Source organism: Bufo gargarizans, chromosome 1 (assembly GCF_014858855.1).
Source record: "Bufo gargarizans isolate SCDJY-AF-19 chromosome 1, ASM1485885v1, whole genome shotgun sequence".
Classification (NCBI taxonomy): domain Eukaryota; kingdom Metazoa; phylum Chordata; class Amphibia; order Anura; family Bufonidae; genus Bufo; species Bufo gargarizans.
Window position 1 is genome coordinate 521161409 of NC_058080.1, and position 18726 is coordinate 521180134.

The 18726-nt window shown below is 44.1% G+C and overlaps 1 protein-coding gene across 1 annotated transcript in view; it reads right to left on the minus strand.

Moving 5' to 3' along the window:
* Positions 1 to 7027: 7027 nt before the first annotated feature.
* Positions 7028 to 18726, minus strand: part of HPS4 (HPS4 biogenesis of lysosomal organelles complex 3 subunit 2) — a 33256-nt gene continuing 21557 nt past the window's right edge. The window contains exons 9-14 of the mRNA XM_044275387.1: positions 14869 to 14896; positions 12499 to 12595; positions 11025 to 11898; positions 10299 to 10431; positions 8039 to 8144; positions 7028 to 7353 (exon numbers count right to left, since the gene is read on the minus strand). Coding sequence (XP_044131322.1) covers positions 7182 to 7353; positions 8039 to 8144; positions 10299 to 10431; positions 11025 to 11898; positions 12499 to 12595; positions 14869 to 14896 — 1410 coding nt within the window. The 3' untranslated portion in view covers positions 7028 to 7181. The remainder of the gene's footprint in view (positions 7354 to 8038; positions 8145 to 10298; positions 10432 to 11024; positions 11899 to 12498; positions 12596 to 14868; positions 14897 to 18726) is intronic.

The window sequence follows — 18726 nt, forward strand, 5'->3', positions numbered from 1 at the left end:
CTAGGCTGCTGGAGGACAACAAAGTTATATGGAGGCGCAGGCCTCTACAGGTCCTCCAGGACATGCAACAGTCTACACCAGCTCTCTTGCTGGCGTAGATTTAGGTCATTTTGTATGCCAGAAACTGATGAATGAGAAATGATGAAGGAGATGGCCCCTCTTATTTTTAGAACTGTTGGCAAAGTGGTGTGAGTGGGAAAAGTCTCAGATTTTGTCGCAAGATGAGTTAATAAATGAGCCCCTACGTCTTCACCTTGCTCTATTCAGCCGGCTGAGGTTTTCAAAAGATCTGCTGAAGATCATTTCATGGAGGTTGATGTTGTGCACTGATTACCTGCAGTGATGGTCAGTTTGCAGTGTTCGCCAGCGAACATATGCGGGCTGCCATCTTGACTCACCCGTCCGGCGATGCACAGGTAAGCCCTTAGCTGTGCTGGGAGCCGGTCTGAAATCAAATGCGGTCACCGGGAGCAGGCAGTTCAGAGAACAGCCGCCGGGGGCCTTCATCGGGCTGTTCTCGGAACTGCCTGCTACCGGTGACCACATTTGATTTCAGCCCGGCTCCCGACACAGGCACAGGTAAGGGCTTACCTGTGCATCGCCGGACGGGTGAGTCAAGATGGCAGCCCGCATGTGTTCGCTGGCGAACACTGCAAACTGACCATCACTGATTACCTGGATTCACCATGGTTGGGCAGGGCAAATTTCTTGTGTTAATATAAGTATTCAGCCTGTTTAGTCAAATATTCCATTTTCTGACACTTTACACATCAGTGACATATCCTATATATCACCTTTCACTGTATGTAGTGTAGCACTAGAGTCTTCTATAGCAAACACATCTTCTGGAACTTTTTTCCTGATACAAGGCAGTTGTATGCCATCAGCTACAGCAGGCATGCTCAACCTGCGGCCCTCCAGCTGCTGTAAAACTACAACTCCCACAATGCCTGTTTGGGCATGCTGGGAGTTATAGTTTTGCAACAGCTGCAGGGACGCAGGTTGAGCATGCCTGAACTAGAGTATATCTGCAGTGATGGGGAGGGCATCCTGCCAACAGGTACAGAGAAGGAGCTGGCTTGTAACAAGATGCTAAGGGTAGACTTACACAGGTCTGTCTCCAAGGTGTTAAAAGACGTTTCTCTATAGTAATACTAGGTACCAGTGCTAGAGACAGTTTTTTATGTTCATTCTATTACTCGAGGGGTTACCCTTGCCACCTTCATTACTAGGGTTTGGGGGGAGTTGTGTATGTTTTACATCTCTGCATTCAAAGAGCTGAAAGTTTTTATTTTTCCATCAATGTGGCTGTACGAGGGCTTGTTTTTATTATTATTACACACTTTTATAGCGGTGACATATTCCTCAGCGCTTTACAGACATCAGCATCACGCTGTCGCCAGTGGAGCTCACAATCTAAGGTCCCTATCAGTATGTCTATGGAGTGTGGGGGGCTCCGGAGTACCCGGAGGAAACCCACACAAACTCTATGCAGATGTAATCTTTTTAAGGACTAGTCATATTTTTTTTAACAGCACCATTTTGGGGTGCATATAACCTATTAACTTTTATTACGGGTTTTTTTAGAAGAGGGGGGGAAACAGCAATTCCACAATAGTTTTATGCACTTAAAATTTATGTTATTCACTGTACGGCATAACCATTACCTTGTTCTCTGGGTCACTGTGATTACAGAAATACCAAATCTGTCATGTTTTAATGTTATACTGCTTTTTCACAATAAATACAACGTAACATTTTTCTTTTTGTCTCACTATATCACTTATTCCGTTTGTTGGGCGGTCGGGTGAGCAAAAAGAGTATTTTTTTTACAGTGTGCAACGTGTGGGTTAAAAAAGTTTAGGTTGTTGCAGATGTGGAAAAAACTATTTTGTGTAGGGTTTTTACTTTCATAATAAAGCCTTTTTATGGTGAAAAATTTGATTTTGTTTGATTTTAGATTTGTTGTACAGCGATCCTTCGATTGCTTACATAGTACACTGCTGTGTATTATGCAGGTTTCCTTACTTGGCCGAACTGGAAGCCATTGTAAGGCCTCGTGCACATGACAGTATTTTTTCACGGTCCGCAAAACGGGGTTCCGTTGGTCCGTGACCGTTTTTTCGTCCGTGGGTCTTCCTTGATTTTTGGAGCATCCATGGACATGAAAAGTGAAAAAAAAAAACGAAGTCAAGTTTGCATTGAAAATGATAGGGAAAATTGACATGGACGACAATCTTGTGTGCATCAGTGATTTTTCATGGACCCATTCACTTGAATGGGTCCGCGAACCGTTGACCGTGAAAAAAATAGGACAGGTCATATTTTTTTCACGGCCAGGAAACACGGATCACGGATGCGGCTGCCAAACGGTGCATTTTCCGATTTTTCCACGGACCCATTGAAAGTCAATGGAGCCGCGAAAAAGAAAACGGAACCACGGACGCGGATGCACACAACAGTCGTGTGCATGAAGCCTAAGGCCTCAGAGTGTCCTACAATTGCATTGCAAGAGAGCAGATGGGTGACAGAGGGAGCAGATTCCCTCTCCCTAACCATTTAGATGCCGCAGTTGATGTTGACCGTGGCATTTAGGGGTCCTGTTTTTCCTGTGATCCTTCCTGTGTAGTAACGGCACAGTTACAGGGTGCAGGCCATTACATGAGGCAGCTGCCGTATCGCAGTTAAAAACCTTCTTCTATGACATATGTAGCTGTGTGGCAATAGGGAACTGGTTAACTAGTGCTTTACCTTCGTCTGCATTTATAGGCCAAATAAAATGTATTTTCTGCCAGTCACTTTGTGACTACGCAGTCCGGTCTGACAGCCAAGGCAGGAGGCCAGTGAATAAATGAATTAGAAATGGCAAAAGAGGTGGAGGCAAAATTCAATGAGCTGATAGCGCAAACGACCAGAGATAACAGGGTTGTACAAAGGCTCCGTTCACATCATGGCAGAGAAATACATCAAGGGTGTTCCCTGGCGTTTTAGGCATACGTAGGCCATTGGTGGCATTGTTTTCGGTTATGGTCTACTGTATAGAAAACTCTAGTCTGCTGCACTTTCTTTTGTCCTCCTGCGCATGAATGTGGCCCCTAAAAGGCAGGCTACTTTCACACTTGCGTAGTTAATTCTGGTACTGAGATCCGGCAGAAGATCTCAATACCATAATTAAACGGATCTGTTGTAATTTTGCACATCAATATGGATCTGTTCTGTTAGGGTGCAGTTCTGTAAAATCAAAATGGAGAAAAACGGATTTGTCACTAAATACATTGAAAGTCAATGAGCTCCTAAAAAACGTATCCATCACCATTGACACGTACATTGATACATTGTTTTCAGTGACTGATCCGGTTTTTTTTTCTCTGTTTTTATGACTGGACACAAAACCGCAGCTTAGGCTACTTTCACACTGGAGTTTTGGCTTTCCGCTTGCGAGATCCGTTCAGAGCTCTCACAAGCGGTCCAAAACGGATTAGTTTTCCCCTAATGCATTCTGAATTGAAAAGTATCCGCTCCGAATGCATCAATTTGCCTCCGTTCTGTCTCCATTCCGCTTTGGAGGCGGACCCCAAAACACTGCTCGCAGCTTTGGTGTCCGCCTGACGAAACTGATCCAAACTGATCCATTCTGACACACAATGTAAGTCAATGGGGACGAATCTGTTTTCTATGACACAATCGTTTTTTGTTTTTTTTTTGCAGACTGTATGCAGAACTATTCATTTCAATGGGATCCCCAAAAAATAATGGAAGTTACTCTGTGTGCATTCCGTGTCCGTATGTCCATTCCGCAAAAGAATAGAACAAGACAAGGATAGTACTGTTCTGTTAGGGGCCAGCCATTTCATTCCGCAAAACACAAAATGCACACGGACGTCATCCGTATTTTTTGCGGATCCATTTTTTGTGCAATGCAAAATACATACGGTGGCGTGCATGAACCCTAAATAAGAGGACCAGTGTCATTTTCAATGACTGCACTCATTTCTTGTGGCTAGTCCAATTAATGTAATGTGCCCTTTTCAGCAAACAATAGGTGTAAGAAGCTGAGGTCTGGCCTATTGTTCGTTCATTCTGCATGACAGTCAGTCAGTGGGGGACACGTGGGTGTCAGGTGTGAAGTGAAACTGGACCTCATCATTTCATAGGAATTGACAAGTGAAGCACTTCACACCTCAGTGCCAATCTACAATCAGTAAGCAAAGGCTGGTGAAGAACCCCCCTCCCTATCCATATTATCCAGTGTGACACACAGACAGAAGTGAAGGTTTCCCAGTTTGGGCAACAGTTGATTAAGAAGGGTATTAGCCGGTCAGAGGAAGAATCTACAAATTACAGATTAAGGGCTCATTCACACGATCACGCAGTGTTTTGCGGATGCTGCCCACGTGCGTTACGCAATTTGCAGAATAGAACAGGCAGCCCATTATAGAAATGCCTATTATTGCCCACAAAACGGATATTAGGACATGTTCTATCCTTTTTTGTGAGGCCGCGGGACGGAACAACGGATGCGGGTAGCCCACGGTGTGCTGTCCACATCGTTTGCAGTCCCAATAAAATGAATGGCTCCGCACCCATCGAGCAGAATTGCGGACCCGTTCATACGGTCATGTGAATGAGCCCTAAGGACATTTTATAGTATAAGCCTGCCCTCAACACTTCAACATACTAGAATTAGTCCCTTCTAGCAGTACTCTGGATCAATTACCAGCACTATTATTTTATTACTTTGAGAGTATTGTGTATTTTTTGGAATGTCACATTATTAATACAAGCTGAATTTCTTCCATTTTTAGATATATAATTGTATACACTTGCACTGTATTTGTCTATGAACTTGCATATATTTATTTGTGTTTTTAGGCCTGTTTCACATGAGTGATATGGAACGTTTCAGGGTTAGTTCTGTGAAAAACTGATGGTTTTGCATGCAAGTTGAGTTTTGTCTGCAACATCAGGATCAGATGCATTTCAGACGGACGTTAAGGAAAAACACATAGCATCTCCTAACCAGTGATGGCCAGTTCGCCCGCGAACACATGCGAGCTGCCATCTTAAATCGCAAGTCCGACGATGCACAGGCAAGTCCTTACCTGTGCCGCGAACCGGTCTGAAACAAAGGCAGTTCCGAGAACAGCCCGATGAAGGCCCCCGGCGGCTGTTCTCAGAACTGCCTGCTCCCGGTGACCGCATTTGTTTCATACCGGCTCGCGGCACAGGTACAGACTTACCTGTGCATCGCTGGACTTGCGATTTAAGATGGCAGCCCACCTGTGTTCGCAGGCGAACATGACAAACTGGCCATCACTGCTCCTAAAAACCATCAGTGAAAAATGGACTGCATCCGGATGCCATTGACTTGAATGGACCAGTCCTCTGTGACAAACAGATGATGATAGAACATACTGCGACACAGCAGTGGTATTTGTCTGGCAGAAACCCACCGGATCCCATTACAGAAAAGTGGGATCTGGCAGTGCCCAGCTATGCCAGGTAAGGTAACTCCGGTAGTCTGCTCCTCGGCCACAGATGTGAACCAGCCCTTAGGGATGGCCTCCAGCTTATTAGATCAAATACTGGATGAATTGGAGTCTTTTGCTCTCATGACATTTTTGGGTCTTGTATTCATGTAAGACCTTATTTTCTGGACACTTTTAGGGCACCTTCACACGGGTCTTAAAATCAGTTGCATTCAGCTTAATGGAGCTTGCAGAAATCCATGTACTTCCTGCCCCCATTCAAGCGAATGGAACAGATTTTCAGTCGCAACATTTTCTGCCCCAAAATCTGCTGTGTGTGAAAGCAGACTGAGAAGGGTGGGTACTGAAGGTCATAGCCTCTGTCTTATGTAAGTAGTAAGGTTTGATTAAACTCTATGGTTGAGATTTAGCAAACTGGTGTAAAGTAGAACTGGCTTAGTTGCCCATAGCAACCAATCAGATTCCACCTTACATTTTTGACAGCTCCTGATTGGTTGCTATGGGCAACTAAGCCAGTTCTACTTTACACCAGTTTGATAAATCTTCCCCTTCAAGTGTTTTGGACATTACAAATGCACCCTACACATACCAATTCTAAAGGCTCAAATAGATTCATGTCATATGAAGATTTTCAAAAAAGACAAAAGTCCATCCGAATATGTAAAACAGAGTGAATCCCTTGATCTATCGCTCATAGGAAAACAATCAAATCTATTATCTATCCTGCAGCCAGCGTTTCCCTGGGTAAGTGAAGCAGACAGGGAATGATTTCATCTTCAGCACATTCAAAGGTTGGCATCCAGACAGACTATACATTCAACAAGTGTCAGTAAAGGTGCCCATACAGGTATGGCTGACAATACTCGAATGTGTAGGGGGCCTTGAAACAGTGCTGAGGATTTATATATTGACAACTTATCCACATCTGATCGGCAGTGGTCCAAAACTCCACCAATTAGATGTTTTCAAGTACCGTATCTCTGGCACTATACCTACCCCCCCGGCATTCAGGCAAGTCTTCAGTTTTTTTGGGCCGGAGATAAAACCGTAGCAAGACTGAAGACACCCTGATGCATCCTGAACAGATTGCTCTCCATTCAGAATGCATGGGGATAAAACCGATCAGTTCTTTTCCGGTGCTAGGGGGGGCGGTGTCGGACCCGCACCAATCAGCAGATATTGATAGGCTATCATATCAGCCATCAATATAAAACGCCAACGCCTTAACGCCAATGTTGAAACCTAAGATCATTGACCCAGATTTACTAAACCCAATTAAGGTGTAAGCTTAGACTGTCTAGACCTGCACCAGTGGCTCAGGCTGGATGATAAATCTGGTGGCTTACTTACAGATTTACTTTGGTTGGCTTACTTTACAGATTTTTGTACCAGAATTGTGGCCCAATATGGTGCGTTATAGGCCCGCCCCTTCCTGTAGCTCTGTATTAATTGGAGACCATATGGAGCCATAAGGTTGTGTGCATGAGCCCTTAGGGTACCAACAATCATATTCAGTTACAAATCAATACACAGAGGCCTAACCACCCTTTCATTTATGGCGGAAAATAGAAAACCAGCTTGAAGATTTCAGACATAGATACATAACAGAGTATGGTCCATGTAGTTATTGCCGCTATCCAGTCTTGGGCAGGGTCCTATCATTGCAATCTGATGTCTTCGGTGACTGCACTGTTAAAGCAGGTTGAGCCCATGTTTCAGTAACTTCTGCTTGGCTCTGCTATGCAGCATGAAGGCAGTATCCTGTGGGTCCGGGGCTCCAGAGTTTCTGTAGAGAGGACTTAGTTGCTGGAAGTAAGTTTCATGGACAATACTCTGACAGCCATAGACAGATGAAGAGGCGTTCCTGTAATGGTCATTCAGAAGATATTACTAGCACAGCATCAACATTAGTGCAGAAGACAACTTTAGGCATAATTTTTATTTATTTATTTCTATAACAGCAATGCATTCTGGTCATCATATGCTGCCCTCCTCTATACAAAGGCAGTTTTACACTACAACTAGAAAGTCTGTACGACTGGAGGTGAAGACAAAGGGGTTGTCTCACTGCAGCAAATAGCATTTATTATGAAGAGGAAGTTATTACAAGGCACTTACTAATGTATTGTGACTGTCCATATTGCTTCCTTTGTTGACTGGATTTATTTTCCCATTACACTATACACTTCTCGTTTCCATGGTTACCACCACCCTGCAATCCAGCAGCGGTGGCTGTGCTTGCACACTATAGGAATAAACGTCAGCCTCTCGGGTGGCCGGGACTGTGGGACTGCACACAAGCTAGATCTTTTTCCTATAGTGTGCAAACACGGCCACCATTGATGGATTGCAGATTGGTCGTAACCATGGAAACGAGCAGTGTATAATGTGATGGAAAAATGAATCCAGCCAGCAAAGTAAGTAATATGGACAATCAAAATACATTAGTAAATGCCTTGTATTCACTTCCTCTACATAATAAATGTTATTTGCTGAAGTGACACAACCCCTTTTAAACACCTCCCTCAAGGCAAACCCCATACTCTTACCTTACAGTCATCTCCTGTAAAGTTGAGCATACGCTAAAGTCGGAGTGGATTAGGTTGGCAGCTCTTTGGAACTGGTCACTTGTGCTCGACGCTGATGGCAGATTGGCTGTAAAGACATAAAGAGCATTCTTTTACTGATGCTACACAGATTACTGGTTATTAGGGATTCCAGTCTCATGAAATGATGGCAAATCCTAGCAATAGACCATCAGTAGGAGATGGAAATAGGCCCAATCTGTCAGCTTGGATCTGCATTTTAAACTAAGCAGCGTGGCAGGCAGGGCTTGAATAGACAATGATGGCTACTTTCACACTAGCGTTTCTCTTTTTCGGTATTGAGATCAGTTTTAGGATCTCAATACCGGAGAAAAAACTTGCTTCCATTTTGTCCCCATTCATTGTCAATGGGGACAAAACGTAACTGAACAGAATGCTCCAAAATGCATTTCATTCCGTTCTCATAACTGGAAAGCAAACCATAGCAAGCTGCGGTTTTCTTTCATTCATGGGATGCGAAACAAAACGGATCCGGCGTGACCCCCCAATGCAAGTCAATGAGGATGGAACAGTTTTCTCAGACACAATAGAAAAACGGATCCGTCCCCCAATGACTTTCAATGGAGTTCAAGACAGAGTTAATGACGGATCCGTCTTGGCAATGTTAAAGATAATACAATCAGATCCATTCATAACGGATGCAGATGGTTGCATTATCAGTAACGAAAGCGTTTTTGCTGATCCCTGCCGGATCCAGTAATATGCTATTGTGAAAGTGGCCTAAAAGGGTTTCTGTCACCAGAAATACCTAAATTAAACTTGCTGTGATGTGCTAATTTCAGCTGAACCTAACTAGCCTATTCCTACTTTTATCCATGTCCACGTTACTCCATAAATTTAACTTTTATAATATGCCTCTAGGAGCGGGGGTTGTTCCTGCTCCTAGAGGCTCCGTTTTCCCACCTTTGTCACCTACCTCTAAGTCTTGATTGATAGAGCCAGGCAGCGTTCGTCCTCATGCCAGCCCTGAGTGCATGGTAAATCTCGCGCCAGGGCGGTGCCGTTCAGTATTCAGCGCAGGCGCAGTGAGGAAGTCGGCAGCCAGTGAGCGTCCTTCCTTCACTATGCCTGCGCCGAATACTGAATGGCACGGCCCAGGCGCGAGATTTACCATGCACTCAGGGCCAGCAGGACGATGCGAATGCTGCCTGGTCCTGTCAATCAGGACTTAGAGGGAGGTGACAGTGGTGGGAGAACGGAGCCTCTAGGAGCAGGAACAACACCCCCCCCCCCCCCCCCCCCCTGCTCCTAGAGCGTAATTAGCCTATTATAAAAGTTACATTTATGGAGTAACGTGGACATGGATAAAAGTAGGAATAGGCTAGTTAGGTTCAGCTGACATTAGCATATCACTAATGTCAGCCAGTTTAATTTAGGCATTTCTGGTGACAGAAACCCTTTAAGGCTTAACACTTGCGTTTTTTGCTGGATCCGGCAGGGATCAGCAGAAACGCTTCCGTTACTGATAATGCAACCATCTGCATCCGTTATGAATGGATCCGATTGTATTATCTTTAACATTGCCAGAAACCCTTTAAACAGTACATTTGTCTCCGAGATCCGTGGCTGCATTAGGCAGAAAAATCATAAAATTTAATTTTTTTCTTATAAATATACAGAGATGTTCTTAGCCCCTCCTTTACTTGTAGACTGACAGGCAGGTATCTGTGCCCTGTTCTTGTCTGGCCCGTAAACTTACGACTGCACTGCCTGCTGGAATTTCGCCACATGCTTAGTAAGGCATTCGAGTCCTGCGCAGGAGAGAAGGCCTGTCCTGCGCATGAGCCCTAGTACATCACAGTGCACCTGGAAGTGAAGCTCCGTGGTGTGATGAGCATAAGCCTAAATTCTGAAGCATTCACACGAGATCATAGGGCCAATAGGGCCACGCAAAATCAGGATAGTGTTGACAAGGCTTAGTGAGAAGAAGAACACTCAGTACCCCAAAACGTCTCACTAGTACCCTTTAAAACGGTGATTTTTTAGCCACGGATTTCAAAGGCAAAAGGTACAGTTTTACATGTCCTTTATAACACTCTGCTTAGTATAATATAGATTGAAGCTGACCGATTCATTTCCGACAGGGAATATAAAAAAATATAACACTAATGGTAATGTTATCGTTCTAGTTTCTTGACATTTCATTTAGACTTTGACACCCCCCCCCCGGGCCCTCTGCTTCACAGTCAGGTGGTGTACGTACCAGTAAGTGTGTTCTGAATAGAGTCATAGTGGGTAAAGTTGTAGGTGCTCTTTGATAAATTATTATTGTCTACTGGTAAAGTCTCCTTCAGATGAACTTCTAAGCCATTGAGAGAAGCCAGTGTGCTGTCATACTAAAGAATGAGACATAATGGAAAGGTTAGCAGATCTTGTGGAAAACTGTTACTATCGCAGCAGGATCTACGCGCATTGTAGGCTACCATGTAGAGCGAGTCAAGTCCTAAGGCCTCATGTACAAGATCATATTTTTGGATCGTGTTCAATCTGCATTTTTTTCGGGTCTCATGCAGACCTATTTATATTTCTTTGGGGGTGCAAAAAACACGACACGACCGTGTGCTATCTGCATCCGTGCGGCCATTCTTCAAATTATAGAACATGTCCTATTCTTGAACCAGCGGGATGCAAACGTCCGGTATCAGTATTTTACAGATCCTCAGTTCTGTGGACTGCATAAATGGCAATGGCTGTGTGCACAGAGCCTAAGGCATAACCACCAAGATCCTTGTCTTTTTTGGTCAACCAATATTGCTGCCAAAGAGAACTCAAGGGCAAGGGCAGCCATATGTTTAGGGGTTGCCACCACATATAGCATTGTAAACACCAACAGTGTTGGCAGCAGGAAAAATTCTGAAATACTCTTTCTACCCATGTTATCTATACAATGCTCAATCAAAAACGGCTGAGAAACATGCTCCATACTTACCACATCTTGAATGGTCTCCTTAATGTATTTAAAATCACTTTCCCCTATGAGAGACAGCACTAAGCCTTTCACGTTATGGACATACAAGACCATCTGCACGAGTTTTGAGCTGCTGCTTGGCGGGTTAGAGCTCAGTGTCAATGTCCAGTCTGTAAAATTACAAAATTTGTCCGACTGACCATTTTCTGTGTTTGTGCTCTCGTAGGACTCTGAAGTTTCAGCATCTTTCCCATCACCTTGCGTGTCACCCTCTGTAATGTGCAACATCTCCAGTCTGCTCTCTGCACTCTTAACTACATGGTGGTCTCCAGACTTCTCTTCCATGGTTAATAAATCATCTTTCTTGTTCACGGTGACTTGGCTTTCCTCCAGAAAGGAGCTGACAGATTCCTCTTTCTCCAACTCATTTGTAGAATAGCAAGAAACAAAACTCCCTGTAGACAAATGTTCGCATTCACTTTGAAGGTCTTGTTTCGACACAAGCAGCTTCGTTTGGTCTTCAGAAGTCATTAGAGATGAGTTCTTCAGACTGTCTATGAACACATCATCTGAGCTGCTGCATTCTTTCACAATTATTTTTTTGTCTTCACCACCTGTATTAAGCGTGTTTGTAGGTTCACATAGAGATGAGCTCTGCATTGGAACGTGTATCATGGTTCCCAGAAGCTCAGCATCTGAGGCAATACTGTCATTTTTAGCTCGGACATCTTCTGCTGACTCCTGGGAAACATCTTCCAGTAGTAATGAAGCAGATTCAACATTAATTTTCTCTTTATCAAAGGATTCCCCTTCTGAGACATGAGACTGGTTAACTTGGGCTTCTTCGCTGAGGCTGTTAGAAATACTTGAACTTCTTCTTGAGGAACTTGGTATTCTAGAGACAGACATGCATTTCAGTATGTAGAGTATATGTATTTACCAAGCTATGATTAGGTTCTACAGGAAACACTGACTTTTGAGCCTCATGCATAAAAACTGTTGCAGAAAATAAATGCCTACTGTGAGAAAGCAATGTTGACTGGTGGGGTTCCTGCTGGGTTCAGTGGCCTCAGAACCACTTTCAACAATGTGGGTGTTTAAGGGGTTTAGCCATGAAAATTATTTATTTCCTATCCACAAGAAGGGCAATAAATAATGGATTGTGAAGAGACTGCTGGGGCTCCCCGTGATCCCAAGGTGTTCCCCTTCTGAATGGAGCGGTAGCATGCAGTTTGGTCCACAGCTCTATTCACTTTACGACTGACAGAGTTTCTGCCATAGGCCTGTAGATCACATGCAATAGAAACAACTGGTTTGGTTCCCACAGCAACCCACAGTCAGCAACCATTGTTAGATATTAGAAACAGTCCAATACTAAAGGAGAGGAAGAGGGGGATGAAAAAAATGGTAAAGGATGAAATACAACAATGAGCCTCAAATAATTTCATGCATCTCTTTGTGCTTCACCCATCTACTTTTTCGTGATCAACCGTACCTGGTCATCCACTGAACTGGGTACTGGCGAAGTGCGGTGGCTTCTTTTTCCATGACGAACACTGGGATCATGTAGACATCCTGAGGTAATAAGGCATCTGTAACATAGAAGTAGGAACAAATACGGTAAGTGTTTTATATTTACTTTGCTTTTTGATGCCTTGATTTGTATGGGAGGGGTTGACGATTATTCGGACATCATTTTGGGGCACATATGGATAATTTATGATTTTTTTTTTTTATGACAGAACTGCCTGAAAAAGGGATTTCCATCCTTTTTTACTGCATTCATCATGCAGGATAACTAACATTATAATTGTATACATCAGGTCGTTATGGATGCCAAATAGGTGGAGGGATTTTTGTAGGGAAAGGGTACATTTCTTATTTTTACCACCTTTTAGCCCCACAAGTGGACTCTGACATAGTGCAGTGTATTATACTGTCAGTAGAAAATATACAGGCAATTCGGTCTCATAGGCATACACAGAAGGCAGACACGGGGGACTTAATTAGACCCCCCTGCTGCCATGTAAAAACATCGGCACTCCACGATTGCATTTGCAATGGGTGACAAAGGGAGCCTCCTTCCTCTGAAACTACTTAAAGGGATTCTGTCACCTCCCCTCAGCCAAAAAACGATTTAAAAGCAGCCATGAAGCACAGCTTACCTGGATTAGGCTGTGCTGTTTTATCTTGAAATCCGTCCAGCAGTTACTTCAAAAAACGACTTTGATCAATAAGGAAATGCGTCCTGAAGGTGCCCAGAGGGGCGTTTTTTTCTTCCTAGTGAGCCCAGTACCGCCCCTCTTTCAGTGCCCAGCCCGCCTTCCTTGTATTTTCTAACCGCCGCCCCCAGCCTGCCACAGCCTCCCCTCCCTCTCCTCCCCCTCCCTCACGCCGAACGAAGTCTCGCACAGGCGCAGTACCCACTGAGGGCTGCGCCTGTGCGATCATCAGGAGACTGAGGGCGGCAGCTTCATCTTCGTCACTGGGCATGCGCCGAGCCCAGTGACGTCCGATGCTCGCTCTTCCCTGCTGACTGAGGGAAGAGCGAGCATCGGACGTCACTGGGCTCGGCGCATGCCCAGTGACGAAGATGAAGCTGCCGCCCTCAGTCTCCTGATGATCGCACAGGCGCAGCCCTCAGTGGGTACTGCGCCTGTGCGAGACTTCGTTCGGCGTGAGGGAGGGGGAGGAGAGGGAGGGGAGGCTGTGGCAGGCTGGGGGCGGCGGTTAGAAAATACAAGGAAGGCGGGCTGGGCACTGAAAGAGGGGCGGTACTGGGCTCACTAGGAAGAAAAAAACGCCCCTCTGGGCACCTTCAGGACGCATTTCCTTATTGATCAAAGTCGTTTTTTGAAGTAACTGCTGGACGGATTTCAAGATAAAACAGCACAGCCTAATCCAGGTAAGCTGTGCTGCATGGCTGCTTTTAAATCGTTTTTTGGCTGAGGGGAGGTGACAGAATCCCTTTAAATGCTGCAGTCACTATTGACAGCAGCATCTAAGGGCTTATTATGGTCGTAATCGGTGGTTCCTTCGATTCTCAGAACAGATGTCACCCGCTACACCTGGCAATAGGACACCCATGCCAGGCTAAACCTGCAGTGCAGTAAAAATAAGTGTATGTGAAGGTTTAAAGCCCGTTACAAAGTGGCAAAAAACCCACATATGGGCATAAACTAACGGGTTAAAGCTTATAAACACAGATTATGAATATTATTAAATTTTAAAAAAAAGTTTATTGTATTTTTTTCTCCAGTTATTTTATATATGCATCAGAGAACTTGGTTGCGTTACTGATGACCATTACTAATGCTCTTCCTTTAAAAGGTGCTTGGCAAGTTTTTTTTTTTTTTCAATTTTGCGGACAGTAAAATTAACAAATATAAAAATACACCAACTACCCTTTTAAATGTCGCATTGCCTCTGCTCTGGCCGTTCATCGTTCACTTGACTGCTGCAACTAATCACTGGCCTCAATGGTCACATCCTGCAGCAGTCATTGGAAGGAAGGTGACCTCTGCAGGTCCCACAGGGTCAGAGAGGCGAAGATCATGGTGGCAAGCACCACAAAATGATAAGCCAGTCTTGCCATTTACTGTACTGCATGCGGGAGAGAAAGGAAGACACGTGTGGAGGAATTTTTTATTTTTTTACAGAAAATTGCAGATGCGGAGACAATGCAACTTTATCTGGATTGCTTTCATCTACCTTTTTTACTGTCAAGGCTCATGTACATGAAAGTATGACAAAGGTTTTATTTCTGCTGGATTCTATATAAAATCAGACAACACTGTAGCATGCTACATCAGATACCAGATTATGGAAAACTGCTATTAGGAAAGATCATCTACTGCAATCCTACCTTGTCCCTGGAAGGTGCTCGAGGGTGACTGAAAAAAAAAAGGGGGCATTAAAAGGGGCATGATTTGTGTATATATACAGTACAGACCAAAAGTTTGGACACACCTTCTCATTCAAAGAGTTTTCTTTATTTTCATGACTATGAAAATTGCAGATTCACACTGAAGGCATCAAAACTATGAATTAACACATGTGGAATTATATACATAACAAAAAAGTGTGAAACAACTGAAAATATGTCATATTCTAGGTTCTTCAAAGTAGCCACCTTTTGCTTTGATTACTGCTTTGCACACTCTTGGCATTCTCTTGATGAGCTTCAAGAGGTAGTCACCTGAAATGGTCTTCCAACAGTCTTGAAGGAGTTCCCAGAGATGCTTAGCACTTGTTGGCCCTTTTGCCTTCCCTCTGCGGTCCAGCTCACCCCAAACCATCTCGATTGTGTTCAGGTCCGGTGACTGTGGAGGCCAGGTCATCTGGCGCAGCACCCCATCACTCTCCTTCATGGTCCAATAGCCATTACACAGCCTGGAGGTGTGTTTGGGGTCATTGTCCTGTTGAAAAATAAATGATGGTCCAACTAAACGCAAACCGTATGGAATAGCATGCCGCTGCAAGATGCTGTGGTAGCCATGCTGGTTCAGTATGCCTTCAATTTTGAATAAATCCCCAACAGTGTCACCAGCAAAGCACCCCCACACCATCACACCTCTTTCTTCATGCTTAACGGTGGGAACCAGGCATGTAGAGACCATCCGTTCACCTTTTCTGCGTCACACAAAGACACGGTGGTTGGAACCAAAGATCTCAAATTTGGACTCATCAGACCAAAGCACAGATTTCCACTGGTCTAATGTCCATTCCTTGTGTTCTTTAGCCCAAACAAGTCTCTTCTGCTTGTTGCCTGTCCTTAGCAGTGGTTTCCTAGCAGATATTCTACCATGAAGGCCTGATTCACACAATCTCCTCTTAACAGTTGTTCTAGAGAGGTGTCTGCTGCTAGAACTCTGTGTGGCATTGACCTGGCCTCTAATCTGAGCTGCTGTTAACCTGCGATTTCTGAGGCTGGTGACTCGGATGAACTTATCCTCTGCAGCAGAGCTGACTCTTTGTCTTCCTTTCTTGGGGCGGTCCGCATGTGAGCCAGTTTCTTTGTAGCGCTTGATGGTTTTTGTGACTGCACTTGGGGACACTTTCAAAGTTTTCCCAAATTTTCAGACTGACTGACCTTCATTTCTTAAAGTAATGATGGCCACTCGCTTTTCTTTACTTAGAATTTGTATTATGGCAAGAAAAAAGCAGCTAACAGTCTATTCCAGTGTTTCCCAACCAGTGTGCCTCCAGCTGTTACAAAACTACAACTCCCAGCATGCCCGCACAGCCAAATGCTGTCCGGGCATGCTGGGAGTTGTAGTTTTGCAACAGCTGGAGGCACACTGGTTGGGAAACACTGGTCTATTCAGTAGGACTATCAGCTGTGTATCCACCTGACTTCTCCACAACGCAACTGATGGTCCCAACCCCATTTATAAGGCAAGAAATCCCACTTATTAACCACCTCCGGACCGCCTAACGCAGATCTGCGGTCCGGAGGTGGCAGCTGTGCGCTCAGCGACGCATATACGCATCATCTCGCGAGACGCGAGATTTCCTGTGAACGCGCGCACACAGGCGCGCGCGTTCACAGGAACGGAAGGTAAGAGAGTGGATCTCCAGCCTGCCAGCGGCAATCGTTCGCTGGCAGGCTGGAGATGTGATTTTTTTAACCCCTAACAGGTATATTAGACGCTGTTTTGATAACAGCATCTAATATACCTGCTACTTGGTCCTCTGGTGGTCCCTTTTGTTTGGATCGACCACCAGAGGACACAGGTAGCTGTGCAAAGTAGCACCAAACACCACTACACTACACTACACCCCCCCCCCTGTCACTTATTAACCCCTTATGAACCCCTGATCACTTCATATACACCCCCTGATCACCCCCCTGTAAGGCTCCATTCAGACGTCCGTATGATTTTTACGGATCCACGGATACATGGATCGGATCCGCAAAACACATACGGACGTCTGAATGGAGCCTTACAGGGAGGTGATCACCCATATAGATTCCCTGATCACCCCCCTGTAAGGCTCCATTCAGACATTTTTTTGGCCCAAGTTAGCGGAAATTTTTTATTTATTTTTTCTTACAAAGTCTCATATTCCACTAACTTGAGTCAAAAAATAAAATCTCACATGAACTCACCATACCCCTCACGGAATCCAAATGCGTAACATTTTTTAGACATTTATATTCTAGACTTCTCACGCTTTAGGGCCCCTAAAATGCCAGGGCAGTATAAATACCCCACATGTGACCCCATTTCGGAAAGAAGACACCCCAAGGTATTCCGTGAGGGGCATATTGAGTCCATGAAAGATTGAAATTTTTGTCCCAAGTTAGTGGAAAGGGAGACTTTGTGAGAAAAAAAAAAAAAAAAAAAAAAAAAAAAATCTATTTCCGCTAACTTATGCCAAAAAAAAAAAATTCTATGAACTCGCCAGGCCCCTCATTGAATACCTTGGGGTGTCTTCTTTCCAAAGTGGGTTCACATGTGGGGTATTTATACTGCCCTGGCTTTTTAGGGGCCCTAAAGCGTGAGAAGAAGTCTGGGATCCAAATGTCTAAAAATGCCCCCCTAAAAGGAATTTGGGCCGCTTTGCGCATCTAGGCTGCAAAAAAGTGTCACACATCTGGTATCGCCGTACTCAGGAGAAGTTGGGGAATGTGTTTTGGGGTGTCATTTTACATATACCCATGCTGGGTGAGAAAAATATCTTGGCAAAAGACAACTTTTCCCATTGGTATTGGGTATATGTAAAATGACACCCCAAAACACATTCCCCAACTTCTCCTGAGTACGGCGATACCAGATGTGTGACACTTTTTTGCAGCCTAGGTGGGCAAAGGGGCACACATTCCAAAGTGCACCTTTCGGATTTCACCGGTCATTTTTTTACAGATTTTGATTGCAAACTTCTTCTCACACATCTGGGCCCCTAGAATGCCAGGGCAGTATAACTACCCCACAAGTGACCCCATTTTGGAAAGAATACACCCCAAGGTATTTTGTGATGGGCATAGTGAGTTCATGGAAGTTTTTATTTTTTGTCACAAGTTAGTGGAATATGAGACTTTGTAAGGAAAAAAAAAAAAAAAGAAAAATCATCATTTTCCGCTAACTTGTGACAAAAAAATAAGTTCTATGAACTCACTATGCCCATCAGCGAATACCTTAGGGTGTCTACTTTCCGAAATGGGGTCATTTGTTGGGGTTTTCTACTGTCTGGGCATTGTAGAACCTCAGGAATCATGACAGGTGCTCAGAAAGTCAGAGCTGCTTCAAAAAGCGGAAATTCACATTTTTGTACCATAGTTTGTAAACGCTATAACTTTTACCCAAACCATTTTTTTTTTTACCCAAACATTTATTTATTTTTATCAAAGACATGTAGAACAATAAATTTTGCGAAAAATTTATATATGGATGTCGTTTTTTTTGCAAAATTTTACAACTGAAAGTGAAAAATGTCATTTTTTTGCAAAAAAAACATTAAATTTTGATTAATAACAAAAAAAAGTTAAAATGTCAGCAGCAATGAAATACCACCAAATGAAAGCTCTATTAGTGAGAAGAAAAGGAGGTAAAATTCATTTGGATGGTAAGTTGCATGACTGAGCAATAAACGGTGAAAATAGTGTAGTGCAGAAGTGTAAAAAGTGGCCTGGTCATTAAGGGGGTTTCAGCTAGCGGGGTTTAAGTGGTTAAACCTGACCAGTGAAGTGAAAACCATTTCAGGTGACTACCTCTTGAAG